At 43.2% G+C, this 17,501-nt stretch overlaps 3 protein-coding genes across 6 annotated transcripts; 2 read left to right on the top strand and 1 right to left on the bottom strand.

Annotated features, from left to right (window-relative positions):
• Positions 1-96: 96 nt before the first annotated feature.
• LOC4324654 (probable starch synthase 4, chloroplastic/amyloplastic) lies at positions 97-9,095 on the top strand. 4 transcript variants are annotated; one of them, XM_066303466.1, is made up of 16 exons: positions 97-482; positions 997-1,212; positions 1,861-1,936; positions 2,034-3,036; positions 3,340-3,400; positions 4,861-4,983; positions 5,081-5,156; positions 5,237-5,421; positions 5,564-5,755; positions 5,841-5,909; positions 6,474-6,683; positions 7,441-7,566; positions 7,748-7,897; positions 8,209-8,270; positions 8,341-8,416; positions 8,502-9,095. In XM_066303466.1, the coding sequence occupies exons 1-16, from the start codon at positions 417-419 to the stop codon at positions 8,676-8,678; spliced, it is 2,868 nt and encodes a 955-aa protein (XP_066159563.1). In that variant the 5' UTR covers positions 97-416; the 3' UTR covers positions 8,679-9,095. The 4 variants fall into 4 exon arrangements, with proteins under 4 accessions (XP_066159563.1, XP_015648277.1, XP_015648269.1 ...); XM_015792791.3 differs by having other exon boundaries at positions 990-1,212; positions 3,349-3,400; XM_015792783.3 differs by having other exon boundaries at positions 990-1,212.
• A 368-nt stretch (positions 9,096-9,463) lies between these two features.
• LOC4324705 (chlorophyll a-b binding protein 2, chloroplastic-like) lies at positions 9,464-10,548 on the bottom strand. The gene has a single exon (XM_015792803.3). It carries the CDS (start codon positions 10,439-10,441, stop codon positions 9,644-9,646), a length of 798 nt encoding a protein of 265 aa, XP_015648289.1. The 5' UTR covers positions 10,442-10,548; the 3' UTR covers positions 9,464-9,643.
• A 4,432-nt stretch (positions 10,549-14,980) lies between these two features.
• On the top strand, positions 14,981-16,168 carry LOC4324704 (inorganic pyrophosphatase 1). The gene has a single exon (XM_015792773.3). The coding sequence runs from the start codon at positions 15,141-15,143 to the stop codon at positions 15,963-15,965; it is 825 nt and encodes a 274-aa protein (XP_015648259.1). The 5' UTR covers positions 14,981-15,140; the 3' UTR covers positions 15,966-16,168.
• Positions 16,169-17,501: the final 1,333 nt, after the last annotated feature.

The raw sequence follows: 17,501 nt of genomic DNA, 5'->3' as shown, positions 1-17,501 counted from the left end.
ATTAAAAAACGGAGCTAATATTTGCTCTAACTGGGTATGGATGATAGGTCACGCCGTCACGTGCCAAAGTCAGAGTGGGCCGGTCCCGATACTGTTGTCTTGCGCCGCTGAGTTTCTGACCCCGCCGCGGCCTCCGCCGTTTCGTACGCCTTCTCCTCTCCCGCGCGCACCCGCCTCCGCCTCCGCCTTCCCCGGCCGCCGCCGCCGCCGCAGGAGAGGAGACGCAGGCCGCGGCGGCGTCAACCGCCGCTCTCCCTTTGCCACCATCTCCGCTCCCGACACACACTCCACTCCACTCCAGTCCACAGCACTAACCCATCGGTCCCGGCGATCCCCACTAGTGCCCCTCCTCGCCCGCTTGCCATGGCGGCTTGCGGCGCCGCGGCGGCGGAGTATTCAGCTCTCCTGTCCCTCTCATGTGGGCCTATCACTCGCCGCCGTTTCGCCGTCTCCTGCCGCGCTCGACCGCCCGGCAACCTCAGGTGAGTGCCTGACCAATCTGCTGCTTCCTGCTTGCTGGGAGTAGCTGGGGGACACGCGATGTGTTCGAGAAAGTGTCCATGAGCGAACGCATTTGGGATTGCGCGGTCGTTGCGTGCAAACGAGGCCGTTTGTGCCAAACGTTCTCTCACTGTTCCACCCGCTCGTGCAAAATGGATGTCGCCGAGCATCGATCGTGGCATGTTGTCGTGTCTCAACCCATTAGTCGAGTAGGAATATCTGTTAATACTCTGTCCAGTGGTGAACGAATCTAAGCTGACTTAGAGGCTGCTCTGCACGGTTAATCTGCAGTGCTCGAGCTAATGAAATTTCACATTAATCTTCTGAAAAAGCAGTGTGTTTCAGTGTGCTAAGTCATTTTGCAAAACATGGTAAAGTCGCTCTATTCCATATTGGTCTAGAAATCCCTGGGTTTGCGCATTCTAGTTGGTAGAGTTCACATGAAGGTTTTTGCGCTTGACTCATGACTGACAGCTTCTGTGTGGTAGTGCACAGCAGAAGAAGAAGCGAGGGAAAAACATTGCTCCAAAACAGCGCTCTTCAAATGCAAAACTCTTGCTTACTACTGAGGAAAATGGACAGCTTCCAAGTACCAGTTTGAGGACTTCTATGGAACGTCCTCAGAAGAGTACATCCAGTGAGGACGATACCAATGGGGCTATTAGCCAGATAGATGAAAAAATTGCAGCCATTGGTAATGAACAGCAAGAGGTACTGCCTTACTGGGGTGGTCATATACTTATATCAGCCTATCAGGGTATCCTGGTGCACTTCCACACCTCCTTCAAACAAGCTAGCTAATTTAAAGAGATATGCTTCTACATTCATAGATCAAGGATTATTGAACTTTTGTTTATGTGACTTCTGTGCAGTATGTCAGAAAAAAACATTAAAAAGAAAAGGCACAGTCATATTGCAGAACCATGATAACATAGGATTAAAACATTTAAATTGCTATTCATTTCCTTTGGACTGATTATGCATTGTCGCTTCCTAGGAGGGCAACCTTGTTATAAATGTTTTTCCCTATTTGGAATAGAGTTCATCCTTATGTAGTATTATGCAGAAATTCGTCTGATAAAGGATTGTAATGTTTATTTTCACTCCTCAGTTTGCCATGTTCATCCTTATTTAGTACCAATACCAATATGCTAAATTGCCTCTCAATATCTTAGCAGTTATCACCAGGCCATCCACAATAACCTTAGAGCTCGCATCGTCTCCACCAGAACTAGAATGATACTGCTTTGAGCGAGACACTGCTACCTAGTTGTACTATGCAAGCGTGTAGTCTTTCTTATGTCCTTCAGAAATTGTTTCATTTTTCATAAGAATTTCTCCTCTTATATATTAACACAGAGGTCAAAGGATAAACATTTCGAATCAGACTTTCAACTTGAAGATTTTGGGGAAATGATACAAAACATGGAAAAGAGTATGGAATGCTTTCTTCTCAAGTGTATTCATACATTCATGCATGATATCTGATGAAAATACATGAAAAATAATTTTTAAAAATCTGACATGGCTAGATATTCTGCTCCTAAATCAAGCTCGTCTTCAAGCAATTGAAGATGTTGACAAAATTCTTACTGAAAAGGAAGCTTTGCAGAAAAAGGTTGACACTCTAGAGATGAATTTGTCAAAAGCACTTGCAACCAAAGGGAACATAAATACAGATATCCCTGGTGATCATTTAGAGAAATTTACAAAAGAAATTTTGATAGAAAGTGCTCTAAGTGGAGGCAATCCAGCACATTTGTGTGAGTCTCCACTTTTCATGGAGCTGACTGTTCTAAAAGAAGAGAATATGCTACTTAAGGCTGACGCACAATTTCTTAAAGCAAAGATTGTTGAGTTTGCTGAAACAGAGGAATTCCTATTCAAATTGGAGAAAGAAAGGTCACTGTTAGACGCTACAGTTAGGGAGCTGGAAGCTAGGTTTCTAGTTGCTCAAACTGATATCTGGAAAGTTGTCCCTCTGCAATATGATGTTTGGATGGAGAAAGTAGAAAATCTGCAACACATGCTTGGATGTTTGAAAAATCATGTAGAGAAGTATGCTGCATTGTTGGATCAGCATGATGATCTGCATGACAAGATTGATGAGCTAGAAGCATCACTAAAAGAAGGGAAAACATCTGAGTTTTCTCCTTATGTTGTTGAACTTCTGCAACAGAAGTTGAAAGCAGCAAAAAGCCATCACCAAGCAGGCCATCAAGAAACAAACACTCACATTCAAGTATATCAGCAGTTAACTGAGGAATTTCAAGATAACCTAGGTAAACTAATAGAAGAAAGTGGCAGACTGGAGCATTCTGCAAATAGTATGCCATCAGAATTCTGGAGTCACATCCTGCTCATGATTGATGGTTGGTTCCTTGAGCGGAAAATACCAAATACTGATGCACGTATGCTGAGAGAAATGGCATGGAAGAGAGATGACCGTATCTGTGAAGCCTACTTTGCTTGCAAGGGTGCAAAAGAAAGTGATGTTATGGAAACTTTCCTAAAGCTATCGTTATCAGGAAACAGGTATTAAATTTATCTTGTGAATCACTTTATTTTTGATGGGTTCAAATATGAATTAGAAAACTTATCTGCAATTTTTTCATAAGATCTATACTACTTTAGTGGTGGTGTCCAAATCTGCCTCCAACGTCACGAGCAAACGTGTGGGGCCATAAGGTCTCAGCACATGAATGCTTTTGCTTTGATGTTATATGCCTAATTAAATAACTATGTTATAAACTTGTAATTTTTGCTTGTGCTTTTATCTCTTGTAATATCCATTACAACACACGGACCTTTAGCTAGTATTTTCTAATATATTATCAGTCAATGCAGTTCTGGCTTGCACATTGTCCATATAGCAGCAGAGATGGCTCCAGTGGCAAAGGTGATCCTGTACATCAATTCACACTTCCATCAAGTATTTGGTTCTGTCGGTGCCTTATCCACTCTCACTGCACAATATATCCTTTCTGTAGGCTATGTACCAAGAAAATGTAATTTCGTGAATTGCAGCCTTGCCTGATATAATCCACACAAGCTTAGCTCTATCTTGTTCACATCTGCAGTTATTTTTGCCTAGTAGTTGTCAACAATAATGCCAACAGCCAAGTACTGGCATTCCATTTTGAGTTGAAAAGATTGTATCGAGACTTTGCAACCAACAAGAACATGCAAAATAATGGAGAAATGCACTGAAAATTGTATTTAGCACTAAGTTCATGCATCTCAAAATTCAATTGGAATTATGTAGAAATTTCTTGGTTGAACTTCACATTGGCTGAAAATTGACTTAGAATGATAACATTATTTGGCTTACCTTTACTTATTAAATGCATACAATTTATTCAAAACCAGTTATACCAACAACTGATTAGTCAGAAAAGTAATGGAAGTCACCCACCACAAACCATGCCGTGTTTTGCACTAGAAATTCCATCCGATATTTGCTAGTAGGTGCCACATTGCCTGCTTAGTCAGAAAATCAACATGCCTGCTTGCTTGCTAGTAGGTGCCACAATGCTGGGCACATTAAAGTTGGTGATGATCAACATGGCCCTGATCAAGCACATGAGTAGGGAAATGAGTGATTTGATTCTTAATAGTTTTCTCCTATGTAAAGCGTTAAATATTTGTACATGAGGTTGAATTCATCTTCACATCAAAAACCAAGTACTTAGTCATATAATACAGGAATAATGGGTAGGATTAGTGTGCTGTATTGTTTGACAAGAAATTTCATAGCATTAATGAAAGTTCCCCATTTGTTAGGAACTTGCATTGTATAATTGATGGAAAATTTACAAGAACACCCTAAAAATATTTTATGTATTGGTTATACTCCTGAATTTTTAGTGTAGATTCGTGTCAGGTAAGTTCATCTCTACATGAGGTCTTCCCCTTCTGAATGAATTTTCCTATTTGCTACTAGCGTTCTAGAAGGTGCTAGGTTTGTTGCCTGCCTTCTAGAACAGGGGCCACTACCAGCAGTTTTCTTCTATATTAAGAAATAGACCATAAAGTCATAAACATTATATCTGTGTATGCAACTGCTCATAGCCTTAAATCCTAGTTATGAGAAAGATTAATTGGCTGTGGAAAGTAGTCTGCTGGCAATTTCATGTTTCAAAATCAAATAGATTATCTCAACCAGACCACATTCTGACTGGAAGTTGAAATGAGATAACTGTTACATGGGCAGTTATATTGAGAAATATTTGCAGAAATTCTTATGTAATTGTTTATACTTATCTTTCCATGCTGCTTGGATTTGAAGTATTGCTTATACTAATCAGCATTTTAATTGTGTAATCTCATTTAAGTTTGCTTAACAAAATGGTTCTTCAGGTTGGCGGTCTGGCAGATGTAGTTGCTGGTCTTGGCAAGGCACTTCAGACTAAGGGACATTTAGTAGAGATTGTTCTTCCCAAATACGACTGTATGCAACTTGACCAGATTACTAATCTTAAGGTTTGTGCTTGTTGGTTAGCCATGATTTTTTTTTACATGGTTTTGCATCTTTAATCTGAGCCTCTGAGGTAAGATTGTATTCTTGGTGATCCTGCAGGTTTTAGATGTTGTCATACAATCCTATTTTGATGGAAATCTATTCAGCAACAACGTGTGGACAGGAACTGTTGAAGGTTCTAAGCAACTCTATTGGACCTTATAAGAACTCAAAAAAAGTTAATAATTGTTTGCTAACTGCAATTCCAATATACAGGTCTTCCAGTCTATTTTATTGAGCCACAGCATCCTTCAAAATTCTTCTGGAGGGCCCAATACTATGGAGAGCATGACGATTTTAAACGTTATTCATACTTTAGCCGTGCAGCACTGGAATTACTTTACCAATCTGGGAAGAAAATTGATATAATCCACTGCCATGACTGGCAAACTGCATTTGTTGTAAGAACTGAAATTCATTTCGCTTGCTTTTTCATCAATAGCTGAAAACATATAAATTTTGCTGTTATTCATTTGCTAAGTTCTGGGTGTCAACTATTCTCTACCGTGTTCAAGAATATTGTATCTTACACTTAGATTTCAGGCACCTCTATATTGGGATATATATGCAACTCGAGGCTTCAGCTCAGCTAGAATTTGTTTCACTTGCCACAACTTCGAATACCAAGGTACAGCACCTGCTCCTGATTTATCATATTGCGGCCTTGATGTTGAGCAGTTGGATAGACCAGACAGGATGCAAGACAATGCACATGGAAGAATAAATGTTGCCAAGGTATAGAATAGAGAAATAGCAGTTGTTTTGAATTCTGTACCTTAAAAGTCATGATTTTTATATTTTTGCTTCTTATTGGTTTCAGGGTGGAATTGTTTATTCCAATATTGTGACAACTGTATCACCAACATATGCTTTAGAAGTGCGCTCAGAGGTAACACCAGCAACTCTGTTTTCTAAACAACTATTACAAATTCAATATCAGCTTCACACACTTTAGATGTTTTCTTTCAACTGTAGATACATGATCAACCTCTCAAATAGTACATATTTTTTTTTGTAACATTAGTATTTATACTTAGAGTAATTGACTACACAAAGGTCGATGTATTTATCTGATAGACCAAATCTTTTTTCGAGGCAACATTTATGTAAGCTGTTAATGTACAAGTAATGTGAAAAATTAATATGTTTATTTGACAGGCACTTCTTCATCTAAAACAAGTGGCATTTCTTAGTCCATGTAGGATTAACTGTCTGCATTTGCTGTCCTTGCTTTTCTTTTGGCCTTTGCCCCAGAGTAAAAATTGCTAGCTCAAAACATATGGCATAAGTAAACAAGGTTTGAAGAGACTTCAGTGAAGGCCTTTTATGTCTGACATTGTTATGCAATTTTTTTTAATTGTTTTAAGAATTTTCAAGGCATTTTACTTGATATGTTACTAATGAATTAGGGGTCTGATATAAGTTGCCCATCATGACCTTTTTTATTGGTCAGGGTGGTCGTGGTCTCCAAGATACACTTAAAATGCATTCCAGGAAATTTGTGGGGATACTTAATGGAATCGACACAGGAACATGGAACCCTTCCACAGACAGATTTCTTGCTGTGCAATATAGTGCTACTGATCTTCAGGGGAAAGCAGCAAACAAAGCATTTCTCAGGAAGCAGCTAGGGCTGTATTCTGAGGATGCCTCTCAACCACTGGTATGAATTTCAGTTCTACGCCCATCTTAACTAATTATATGGCTATCTATTCATCTATTGTAGCCTTTTTAATGTAATCAAGTCATTTCATTGTTTTTTCTTGAAAACGCCAGAGAATTGCATTTCATTTCATTTAGGGGAAGAGAATAAAGGAAAAATACAAAGTAGGAGAGACCAAAGCCTCCTACACACCCAAGCCCCGGCCAACTAGCTGCCTAGGTTTGCCGAACCACTAAGAAACTTTTGGAGGGCAGACGCTCCCACTATACACCAAAGATTACCCTCATTCTCTACCACCTGCAAGACCGTTGCAACATTAGGACTGGCGCCATTGAAAACACAGTCATTGCGATGCTTCCAAGTCTCCCAAGCCACTAAGATAACCAAGGAATTGAGCCCTTTTCGCACGTCCTTTGGCCAGTATTTTGTATATTGGCTCCACCACAGCAGCTTTTTATAACAAGCCCCTTGATTTGTTTAACCACTTTTTATAACAAGAAAGTACTTCTGTTAGGGGAGAATACCATTTAAAAATCACATATCTGAACTCTGTTTTCTCCAGTTCAAGAAAACCCCTTTTGAGTTTTGAACTTTATATCATTTTCATTTTTTGTTGGTATTATTCGTTTAGATTAGCTGTCTCCTTTTGTTTTGTTTCTTGGAGTACAGTCTCTATTGAAATGAATTAGTCTCGTAGTTTATGTTCAGCTTTGATCCTCATTTTGTGCCTTTTAATGACCATGGTTTTCTGAGGCAGGTAGCCTGCATTACGAGGCTAGTTCCTCAAAAGGGTCTACATCTTATCAGGCATGCAATATACAAAACAGCTGAGTTAGGAGGACAGTTTGTACTCCTGGGTTCAAGTCCAGTTCCACATATTCAGGTCTGTATACTCATCGAGTGCCTCATTTTATTTTCTCAACTGCAGCTCACATTTGGCCCTATGAGTTCTTGATTTGCCATGGATATGTCTGGTTCCATAGTTTTATGTATATAATTTATTTTCTTCTACATCTTGGCTGATCTTGTTACTGTGAACTGATCGTTGTGCATTTGTATCACAGAGGGAATTTGAGGGTGTTGCAGACCAATTCCAGAAGAATAACAATATTAGGTTAATTCTGAAATATGATGAAGCTTTGTCTCATTGTATTTATGCGGCATCTGACATGTTTATCATTCCATCAATGTTTGAGCCTTGTGGCCTTACTCAGGTGATCTATCCGTACATATTAAATTATAGATCTTCCATTTACCAACCAAATAGGCCTACAATTGCTAAATGTGCGCCAGTGTGCCCACATAGCTTGCTTGGGTTCAAATTGGCATTTGTGAGCTATTATCACAAGGCATGGATTTAGACTAGGTTTTACTTTGATCTAAATATCCCATACAAGTCTTACATGGTTGTGTCATCCAAATAATTTTCTTTTATGAAATTAGCCACATTTTACTAACCATTTTACATGGTTGTTGACATTTTATTCTTTTTCATGCCCAAGTCTGACAAGTTTTTATCAACCAGATGATAGCTATGAGATATGGTTCTGTGCCAATTGTTCGACAAACTGGTGGATTGTGTGATAGGTGATTTCTCCCTCAAACATTTCCTTTGCATAGTATATTCTGATATATCTGTTGTGTTCTACTTTTCCAGTGTTTTTGATTTTGATGATGAAACTATACCTGTGGAGCTGCGGAATGGCTTTACATTTGCTAGGACTGATGAGCAGGTGAGTTTTACAATGGAATGCACTTTCAAATTTGGATTTCTAATGTTTTATGGGTAGAGCTCACGTGGGATGCCTATTTTGGTAGGATCTAAGCAGTTGCTTGGAAAGGGCATTCAGCTACTACAGCAGAAAACCTATGGTTTGGAAACAGTTAGTGCAGAAGGATATGCAGATTGATTTCAGCTGGGATTCTCCAGCTTCACAGTACGAAAACCTTTATCAGAGTGCTGTTGCTCAGGCAAGGGGAGCGGCTCAAACATAAACCTTTTCATGATGACATTGTGAGCTTAGATTCTCCCAAGCGCAGAGACAATCGTCAGTTTTATCATATCTGAACCAGGCATATGCTGAAGAAATATTGTTCTTCTCACATTCACAGAATTCACACATCGTGATCCTTGCTGTTGCCATTCCCGAAAGAACTGAGAAAGAGTAGTCTTACAGTTGATCAAGATATTGCATTTTGCAGTCAGTGCACGGAACTAGTTCTGGGTTTAATGGGGATGAGTAATCATAATCTATACTGGATTGCCCCCCTCTAAATTCCCCCCAACCGTTAGTTTTTGTGGGAATGCAAGAAGTAAATATGTGCACTGTAGGGTGACATTCGCATACATGATACTGTACGGTTTATTCAGATCAACGTTTGGGTAATGTGACTACTTTTGAGTTTGAGAGATTTGCGTGCTCCGTTCTAACCTTCTAGGGTGTGTTTAGAAAATGGGTTAGGAGAGGTGGGATTGGGAAATGGAAATGAATAAAGGGATAGGATGAAATGGGGTGAGAAGAATGGGTGGCTAAGATTGAAGCTTACCCTTTAAGGGGTGGGAAATCATATCCCAAACCCATTTTCCAAACACAGCCCCAAGGTTATAAATTTTTTTTTTGAGGGACCAAGGTTATAAATTCGTCGTCTGAAATTGACATTTTGTTTTGCGTTTTTGCATGTGATTATTTGAGTCCGCGTACATTTCCATGTACCATGGGGTATTCCGTTCCATACCGCCAGGCAAACTGATTTCCCAGGAACAAATCAGATAAAAATTATTTTACACAATCAGGTCCATTGTACTTCTTTCATCAACCAACCAGATAACATTGTTTTACACAATCTGAACGAACGAAGCAAATATTCGGGTACGCGGAAAGAGGAGAACGTCGCGCGTCTCACCGCAGCCTGCATGAAAGCAATGGACCTCACCGCCGTTGCTCGCCGGAGATCCACACTCACTTGCCGGGGACGAAGTTGGTGGCGTAGGCCCATGCGTTGTTGTTGACGGGGTCGGCGAGGTGGTCGGCCAGGTTCTCCAGTGGCCCCTTGCCGGTGACGATGGCCTGGACGAAGAACCCGAACATGGAGAACATGGCGAGGCGGCCGTTCTTGATCTCCTTCACCTTGAGCTCGGCGAACGCCTCGGGGTCGTCGGCGAGGCCGAGCGGGTCGAAGCTGCCGCCGGGGTAGAGCGGGTCGACGACCTCGCCGAGCGGGCCGCCGGCGACGCGGTACCCCTCGACGGCGCCCATGAGCACGACCTGGCAACCCCAGATCGCCAGGATGCTCTGCGCGTGGATCAGGCTGGGGTTGCCGAGGTAGTCGAGCCCCCCCTCGCTGAAGATCTGGGACCCCGCCTTGAACCACACGGCCTCGCCGAACTTCACGCCGTTGCGGGCGAGGAGCTCCGGGAAGACGCAGCCGAGCGCGCCCAGCATGGCCCACCGGCAGTGGATCACCTCCAGCTCCCGGTTCTTGGCGAACGTCTCCGGGTCGGCCGACAGCCCGGCGGTGTCCCAGCCGTAGTCGCCGGGGAACTCGCCGGTGAGGTAGGACGGCGGCTCGCCGGAGAGCGGGCCGAGGTAGAGCACGCGGTCGGCGCCGTACCACGGGCTCCCCGACGCCGCGGCGGGCTTGGGCTTGGCCGCCGACTTGCGCATCGTGACGCGGCCCTCGCCGAACACCTTGGCATTGGCGACCGCCTTGCCGGCGAGGGCGGCAGGGGAGGAGAGTGCCATGGTGGACGCCGCCATTGACGCGAGCCTAGGACTAGGAGGAGATGGCCACAGATGCTTTTGGAATGTGTGTCTTTTGAGCTCGTGAGCTGCTGTGGTGAGGAAAGTAGTGAGCTCGAGTGGGGTTTAAATAGTGGCGGGAAACGGGGACGCTGCAAGGATGGGCCTATCTCTTGCGATCGTCTGGTTGGATACTTTGGATAGCTCGCTTCGTCTATCTCGCCACCTGTGCACGCTTTCTGCTGACGTGGAGATCAGCCAATCAGCAGACGACGGGGTGGACATCTCGATATGAGTCGATAGAGTAGCAATTATTAGATCCTAGGCCCTGTTTGGATCCGGAGGAATAGCCCTCCGGAATCTCGTTATTTAAGAGTATTAAACGTAAATTACTGACAAAACCCATTCCATAATCCCTAAGCTATTTTGCGAGACGAATCTAACGAGGTATATTAATCCATGATTTGCTACAGTAATCAACTGTTAATCATGGATTAATATACATCATTAGATTCGTCTCGCAAAATAGCCTAGGGGTTATGGAATCGGTTTTGTCGGTAATCTACGTTTAATAATCCTAAATAGCAAGATTCCAGAGGGTTATTTAATAGCCCGGAGGATCCAAACAAGGCCTTAGCTAGGCTAATGGGCTAATATCTTGTTCGGACAAATAACCCAGCTTGGCCCATGGGCTATAATAATCCATAACATCTCTCTTCGTTTAGCTTTGGAATTCCTTTAGGCTGCGTTTGGCTAATGGGTTATGTCTAATGGGAAATAGAAATGATATCTTGTTGGAATGAGGTGGTAGATTATATGAAGAGAAATTGTATCCTATGTTTGGTTAGATGGATGGAAAAGGAAGTTTCTAGACTAATGACCAAAATACCCCTCCTTGCAATAAGTGGCAGAACATAGACAGATAGAAAGGGGTCAAAATGGCAAGGGGCAATATGGTAATTTCGCCTAGCACTCTATCCACCCCTCAATCCAGCAGGATTGTGCATCCCATTTCCAATGTATCCAAACAGCATAAATCTGGAAAAGGGAAATGATATCCATTTCCCATCCTCCTAATCCCATTAGCCATACGTAGCCTTAGCTTTTATCACTCGTGTCAGATTATCACACGCAGCTTGAAGAGGCTATTAAATACTCTGTAGCTAATATAGTACTCTCTTCATCTTATGAGACTTCTTAGTCAAACGTTTTCAAGTTAAATCGAATTTATAGAGAAAATAGAGTAACACTTTTAACAAAAACAAACATAGTATCAAAATCTATTCAATGTTATATTTAATAAAACTAATTTGATATTTTACATGTTGCTAATTTTTCTATAAATTTGATTAAACTTTAAAAAGTTTGATTAAAAAAAAAGAGAGTCAAAGTGTCTTACAAGATGAAGTGGAAGGAGCAGTAACTTTGATATATTGAAAAGAAAATACCATGGTTCAAGCCTATTCATTATTGTCAGTGTTACGGATAAGTCATATTTCCTATACTTAGGTTCGTATTGTGTGGAAGTACCATATACCTAATGTTATACGAGAGCGGAAAGGTATATCCAAACAAGTTAATAAAGTGAGCCTGAAAGGAAATTATCTTTGCCGGAATAGAAAGTGTTAAGAGTCTAACCTAGAGAAGACAAGCTTCTTCATGTTCTACTTGGAGAAGAAGGCGCTTACTAGTATAAATACAAGCCTCCCGTGAAGGGATGGACATCTAATCACGTCTCACAAGTCATAGCTAGAGCCTCATATAGAGACAATTCGGAGGAAGTCGAAGCCCTAGTCCAAGTCATAGCTAGAGCCTCATACAGAGACAATTCGGAGAAAGTTGAAGCCCTAGTCATTGATAAGATCTTGCTGAGCCGTAAGATTATATTCAACGGGTCAGATTAGCTAGTCTACTCCATCCATATAATCCGTGTGGTACTTTTCTCAGTTCATTACTTATAATAAGGGTTATTACTTAGCTTGAGAGCTCAAATCAGTATAAATCCTTATCTCTTGTCTTCTTGATATGATCTTGCATATACCTTGTTCTAACGTTTTTCATACTCTACAAATATTATTGACAACTATCATGAAAAAAAAAACCATGCAAAATGTGCATGTTAAAAGAGAAGGGAAATAGCTAGAGGAGCACTAAATTCCGCATAGCAAAGTTTATTTCTGCAGGTCTTCTTTGGCGATTTGTCCTGAATAATTGCTGGGAAGTGCACCTGAATGAATCCCTGATACAAGCAAGCAAAGACATCGATTCACGTGAGAGCAAATAACATCCATAATTAAGCTGTGTGTTCGGACGTCCATTTTCTCAACCCATATTGCTCGTTTTCCGCACGCACGATTTTCAAACTGCTAAACGGTGAGTTTTTTGTAAAAAGTTTCTATACGAAAGTTGCTTAAAAAATCAAATTAATCTATTTTTTAAAAAAATTAGCTAATACTTAATTAATCACGCGCTAATAGATCGCTCTATTTTCCGTGCTACTGTTCCAAGTTGGGAACAACCCATAGGGAACACAGCCTAGTTTAGCTAAACACAATGCAACATGTGTTTGCCATAATGCAATCAATCTTTGGACTGAACGTCTGAACCCTTTCGAAACAGCGCACTTTTCTTGAGTGTTCTGTGCTAATATTCCACTCCAGAAGCGCCCAGGTTCTTATCGATGCCACAACGAAAATGCAGCAGAATTTCTGGCTTACTACCTCTCTGCACTAGAGCATTATCACAACAAATCTGCTACTTTGATAGTTGATGCCTGGTAGTGACAAGAAGCACGAATCTTACCACGTACAGTGCGCGCATCAACCACATGAAAAGCATCTACTCACGGGGATGTGTCGGCTGTCAACTGAACACAAATTGCAGGGGTTGGTTCCTTCCATCTGCTTTCTCCACAAGTGAACATTCACATATGGTGTTCCATACTTTGATCCGCATCTGATTTATAGCCATGTGTTGCGAATTTGTGAATACCTCGCCATATTCGCAAGTTGGTGAACATATCACCAATTGTATTCGAGAATATAGTTGATTACAAGCCGTAACGTTTATTAGTGACTAAAAACAATTTATAGATAAAAAATTTATATATGTACGTATTATTAGCGACTTAAAGGTTAATGCTAAAAATAATTCACTATAAAGACCATCAAATTCAACTCTAAAATTAAGTTTAAATTTTAGCTACAACGAGTAAACATTGGAGCTAATCAATGTGAAGCCTTCTAGCCTTTGTTATTTTTGGCGTGGTTTTGCAAGTGTCTGATCTCATAATTTCCAAGTGATGGATAATTTTAAAATTTTCCCGAATCTTCATCCATTTATTTATGTATTTATTTTGTTATGGATCTTTTTACGTGTCAACACATGAGCTTGGGACTTGGGAGCCTGGCCAAGTGGTGCTAGATACTAGGAATAGTGTACAATGTATACAGAATTATAAGAGGTGAGCCACGCAAGCTGCCACTAACTACGCGGGTTAAACGGAATATTCCTTGCTAGTAAGATACAGGAGAACTTGTTCTTTTTCTTAACCTGATAATGTAGAATAAGGTAGCAGCAACTAGGAGCCTTCCCAAGTGACTAGGAGTAGGCTTCTCTCACATGACCGATGTCTCGATACACACATGGCACATGGAAATGAAACACTGCTTCTTGACCAAAAATCTGGGATTGGACCTCTGTTTATATTTCAGCCTGCTGGATTAGAAGGGAAGGAAAAAAAATTGGATGGAAATTGACAGATAGACCAGCCAAACGATCCAGAAACCAACTCCCTCACGTTGTACCAGTGGTTCAAAATCAAAAGAGGCAGGCAGAAAGGACCAACGAGGCAACGATCGAATCGTGTCCATGGTCTCCACCTCACGGGAGATTCTCCGCATCCACCGAATATCCACTAGGCGACGCCCCCGGCAAATGCTCCCAATTTTTTTCTCACATGCACTTTGTCACCTGTCAGAAACGTGACCCCTGTTATCCTGTACCATAAACTACAGTATTTGTACTTAGCTCCTGGCATCCAAAAATTATCATTTTCTCTGCACTATACCCTTATATACCTCGTGCGTAAGAATATCTCAATTCCTTTTTTTTCCCAATAAGTACTCCAATTCAGCCGCGTATAAACTCAGAAACACGTAGAGATTGTTTCTCACCGCAGCAGATTGTGGCAACCCAACTGCGGATCAAAAACCAATTGTTCCACACATATACCACTCGCCTGGGAAACCGGCAGAGCCACCCAAAAGATAGATGCGCCGAAAGCGACCGCCACCACCGGTCCACCGCGGCACACGCGACGCGAGAAGCAGAGAAGGATATTCCCCTCGCGGCTCCCCTCCGGATCCTTCCCCCACACACCGCAAGTCCGCAACGCGAGCCGCAAGCGCGCAGGCGCGCAACCGCGCAACGGCCGCACGAAAAGCGAAACCGAAAGACACAACCCCGCATCCCATTCCCGCGGGCCTCTCGGCTGCTTCCGGAAACTCGTGTTTTCTCTCACAATCCCTACTCCCACCCGCGCATCTTCGTAATATTCGCTCGGCATCTCCCCCCTCGCCCTCCCGCGCTCCCGGTATATAAGCCGACCCCCCCGCGGCCTCCCATTCTCCTCATCAGATCAAAGCAAGCAAACAACAACAAAAACCACTTCTCGTGGGTAGAAGAGAGAGAGAGCGAGGCGATTTCGACCAAGAAGATGGCCGGGATCGTGGTGGTGTTCGACTTCGACAAGACGATCATCGACGTCGACAGCGACAACTGGGTCGTGGACGGGCTCGGCGCGACGGAGGAGTTCGAGCGGCTGCTGCCCACCATGCCGTGGAACACCCTCATGGACACCATGATGGGCGAGCTCCACGCGAGCGGCAAGTCGCTCGCCGACGTCGCGGGCGTGCTCAGGTCGGCGCCGCTCGACCCGCGCGTCGTCGCCGCCATCAAGGCCTGCTACGGCCTGGGCTGCGACCTCCGGATCCTCAGCGACGCCAACCGCTTCTTCATCGACACCATCCTCGACCACCACGGCCTCACGGGTTACTTCTCCGAGATCAACACCAACCCGAGCGCCGTCGACGCCGCCACCGGCCGCCTCCGCATCGCGCCGTACCACGACTTCCACGCCGGCCCGCACGGGTGCGGCCTCGGGATCTGCCCGCCCAACATGTGCAAGGGCCAGGTGCTCGACCGCATCCGCGCCTCCGCCGGCGCCGCCGGCAAGAGGGTCATCTACCTCGGTGACGGCCGCGGCGACTACTGCCCGTCGCTCCGCCTCGGCCGCGACGACTTCATGATGCCACGCAGGGGCTTCCCCGTGTGGGAGCTCATCTGCGAGGACCCGTCGCTGCTCCACGCGGAGGTGCACTCGTGGGCCGACGGCGCCGAGATGGAGGAGACGCTGCTGCGGCTGGTCGGCAGGGTGCTCCTCGAGGAGAGGAACCTGCCGCCGCTCGACTGCAAGCTCGAGTCGTTGCCGGCCGTCGCCGTGCAGGACGGCATGCCCATGACGCTCCGGATCAAGAACTGATCAATGGCGGCGACGAACGTACGCATGATTTCGAGCGCGAAACGGCTAGCTCGAACAATGTGTGTGTGAGGATTGCGATACGGGTATAATTTTAACTATTGACTGATTTTTGCGCTACGCGTGATTGAGCCTGCGATTAGTAGAGGCTCATTGTATCTTGTCCGATCAATTGAAGTAAAACATTTGGCTTGGCTCTCTCTCTATGAGATGTAATCCATTTCTATTATCTTAAAAGAAAAAAAGTAAAACATTCAGAAAAAAAGTAAAACATTCCTGACAGTGAATTGACTAGTCTGAATTTTGGTGATAATTAATTGTCTGTCGCCTAAAATGTTTTACCCATTTCGTCAAAAGAACGTGCTCACCCAAAGTCGGTTTGGTTAATTTGTGATTATTGTATACTATTAGTAGAATCTTCGTCTCATATACTTATATGCAAGGAAAGAGATGGTTCCGATAACAGTGGAATAAAGTAGAAGCCTACGAAGAGCTATAAATAAAAACATGCGCATAATACAATTCTCGGTCACTCAGCTTTTGTCTTTTGTGTGGAAAAAAAGCTTGTGGCTCGGATCAACTCGAACTTGCAGTCTTAAAAAAGTTAAGCAAGCTAGGCTTTCAGTTTGTGAATCAAACAAGCTAGCTTGCGAGCCGCTAGTTTAACTTGTTAGTACAATAGATCACCATAGTTTTTAGTGCTTATCAACTAATGTTTAGTCACTTAATTACATTCAAAATAACTGTATTTAATAAATTATTTATTAGGTAGTAGTATTTATTATTTATTTATGATAAAATAGTAAATTTGAAATTATGAAGGTGAAATAATATGTTAAAAAAGCTTAATAGGTCAGCTTATGAGCCAAGCCGAGATAGATTTTTAGCTCGTTGAGGATAAAGAGCCGAGCCGAGCCGAGATAAGATGGCTTGTTAAGATGACAAGCTCAAACGTACCGAGCAGGCTTATTATTTGCAAGCTGGATACCGTACTCCAACCCATAAGTTCATCTCATATTTTTAGCTTAATAGACTAGATCAGTTTAGCTGCCTGCGGATGCCCAACCGCACAGTTACCGTCCTAACATGTAGGTCCAATATTTCCATATTCTTACCGAAATTTTGAGATGTTCCACAGCTCGATATTCGTATTTCGAATGTTTAGCAAAGATGTGGCGCGAGAAAATTCATCTAGCAATTCGGAAAGCGCCACACGGGCGGCGGAACCGCCATCTCCTGCGCTTTCACCGAGCGAGAAGATACGATGATATCTTCGCGTATCCGGTACTCGTGAACCTGAAAGTTTGGACACTGATTGAAAGAGATATTCCCCGGCAGGTTCGCCACCGGATTCAGCTTCTCACCAAATTTTAGGCACATATTCTAGGCATATGCTGGGCATCGTTTCTGCTCCCCTCTCTGTTGCGCTCCTCGTCGATCCACGAGAAAGGTGCAGTGGACGCCATTGAACTGCAGCCACTGGCTCCCACAGCTCGCCGTTCACACACGTGCCACCCTCCCATTACTCGATTCCGACCC

Source organism: Oryza sativa, chromosome 1, assembly GCF_034140825.1.
Source record: "Oryza sativa Japonica Group chromosome 1, ASM3414082v1".
Lineage (NCBI taxonomy): Eukaryota > Viridiplantae > Streptophyta > Magnoliopsida > Poales > Poaceae > Oryza > Oryza sativa.
The sequence above is the reverse complement of the archived record's forward strand: the minus strand, read 5'-3'. Positions and strand labels throughout refer to the sequence as shown.

Excerpts from the sequence above, each read along its gene's own strand:
- LOC4324654 (XM_015792783.3), top strand. The coding sequence starts at position 364 with ATGGCGGCTTGCGGCGCCGCGGCGGCGGAGTATTCAGCTCTCCTGTCC. Across the intron at positions 5,422-5,563 it reads ACTGGCAAACTGCATTTGTT|GCACCTCTATATTGGGATAT; the intron begins GTAAGAACTGAA and ends CTTAGATTTCAG. Across the intron at positions 5,910-6,473 it reads CTTTAGAAGTGCGCTCAGAG|GGTGGTCGTGGTCTCCAAGA; the intron begins GTAACACCAGCA and ends TTTATTGGTCAG.
- LOC4324705 (XM_015792803.3), bottom strand. The coding sequence starts at position 10,441 with ATGGCGGCGTCCACCATGGCACTCTCCTCCCCTGCCGCCCTCGCCGGC.
- LOC4324704 (XM_015792773.3), top strand. The coding sequence starts at position 15,141 with ATGGCCGGGATCGTGGTGGTGTTCGACTTCGACAAGACGATCATCGAC.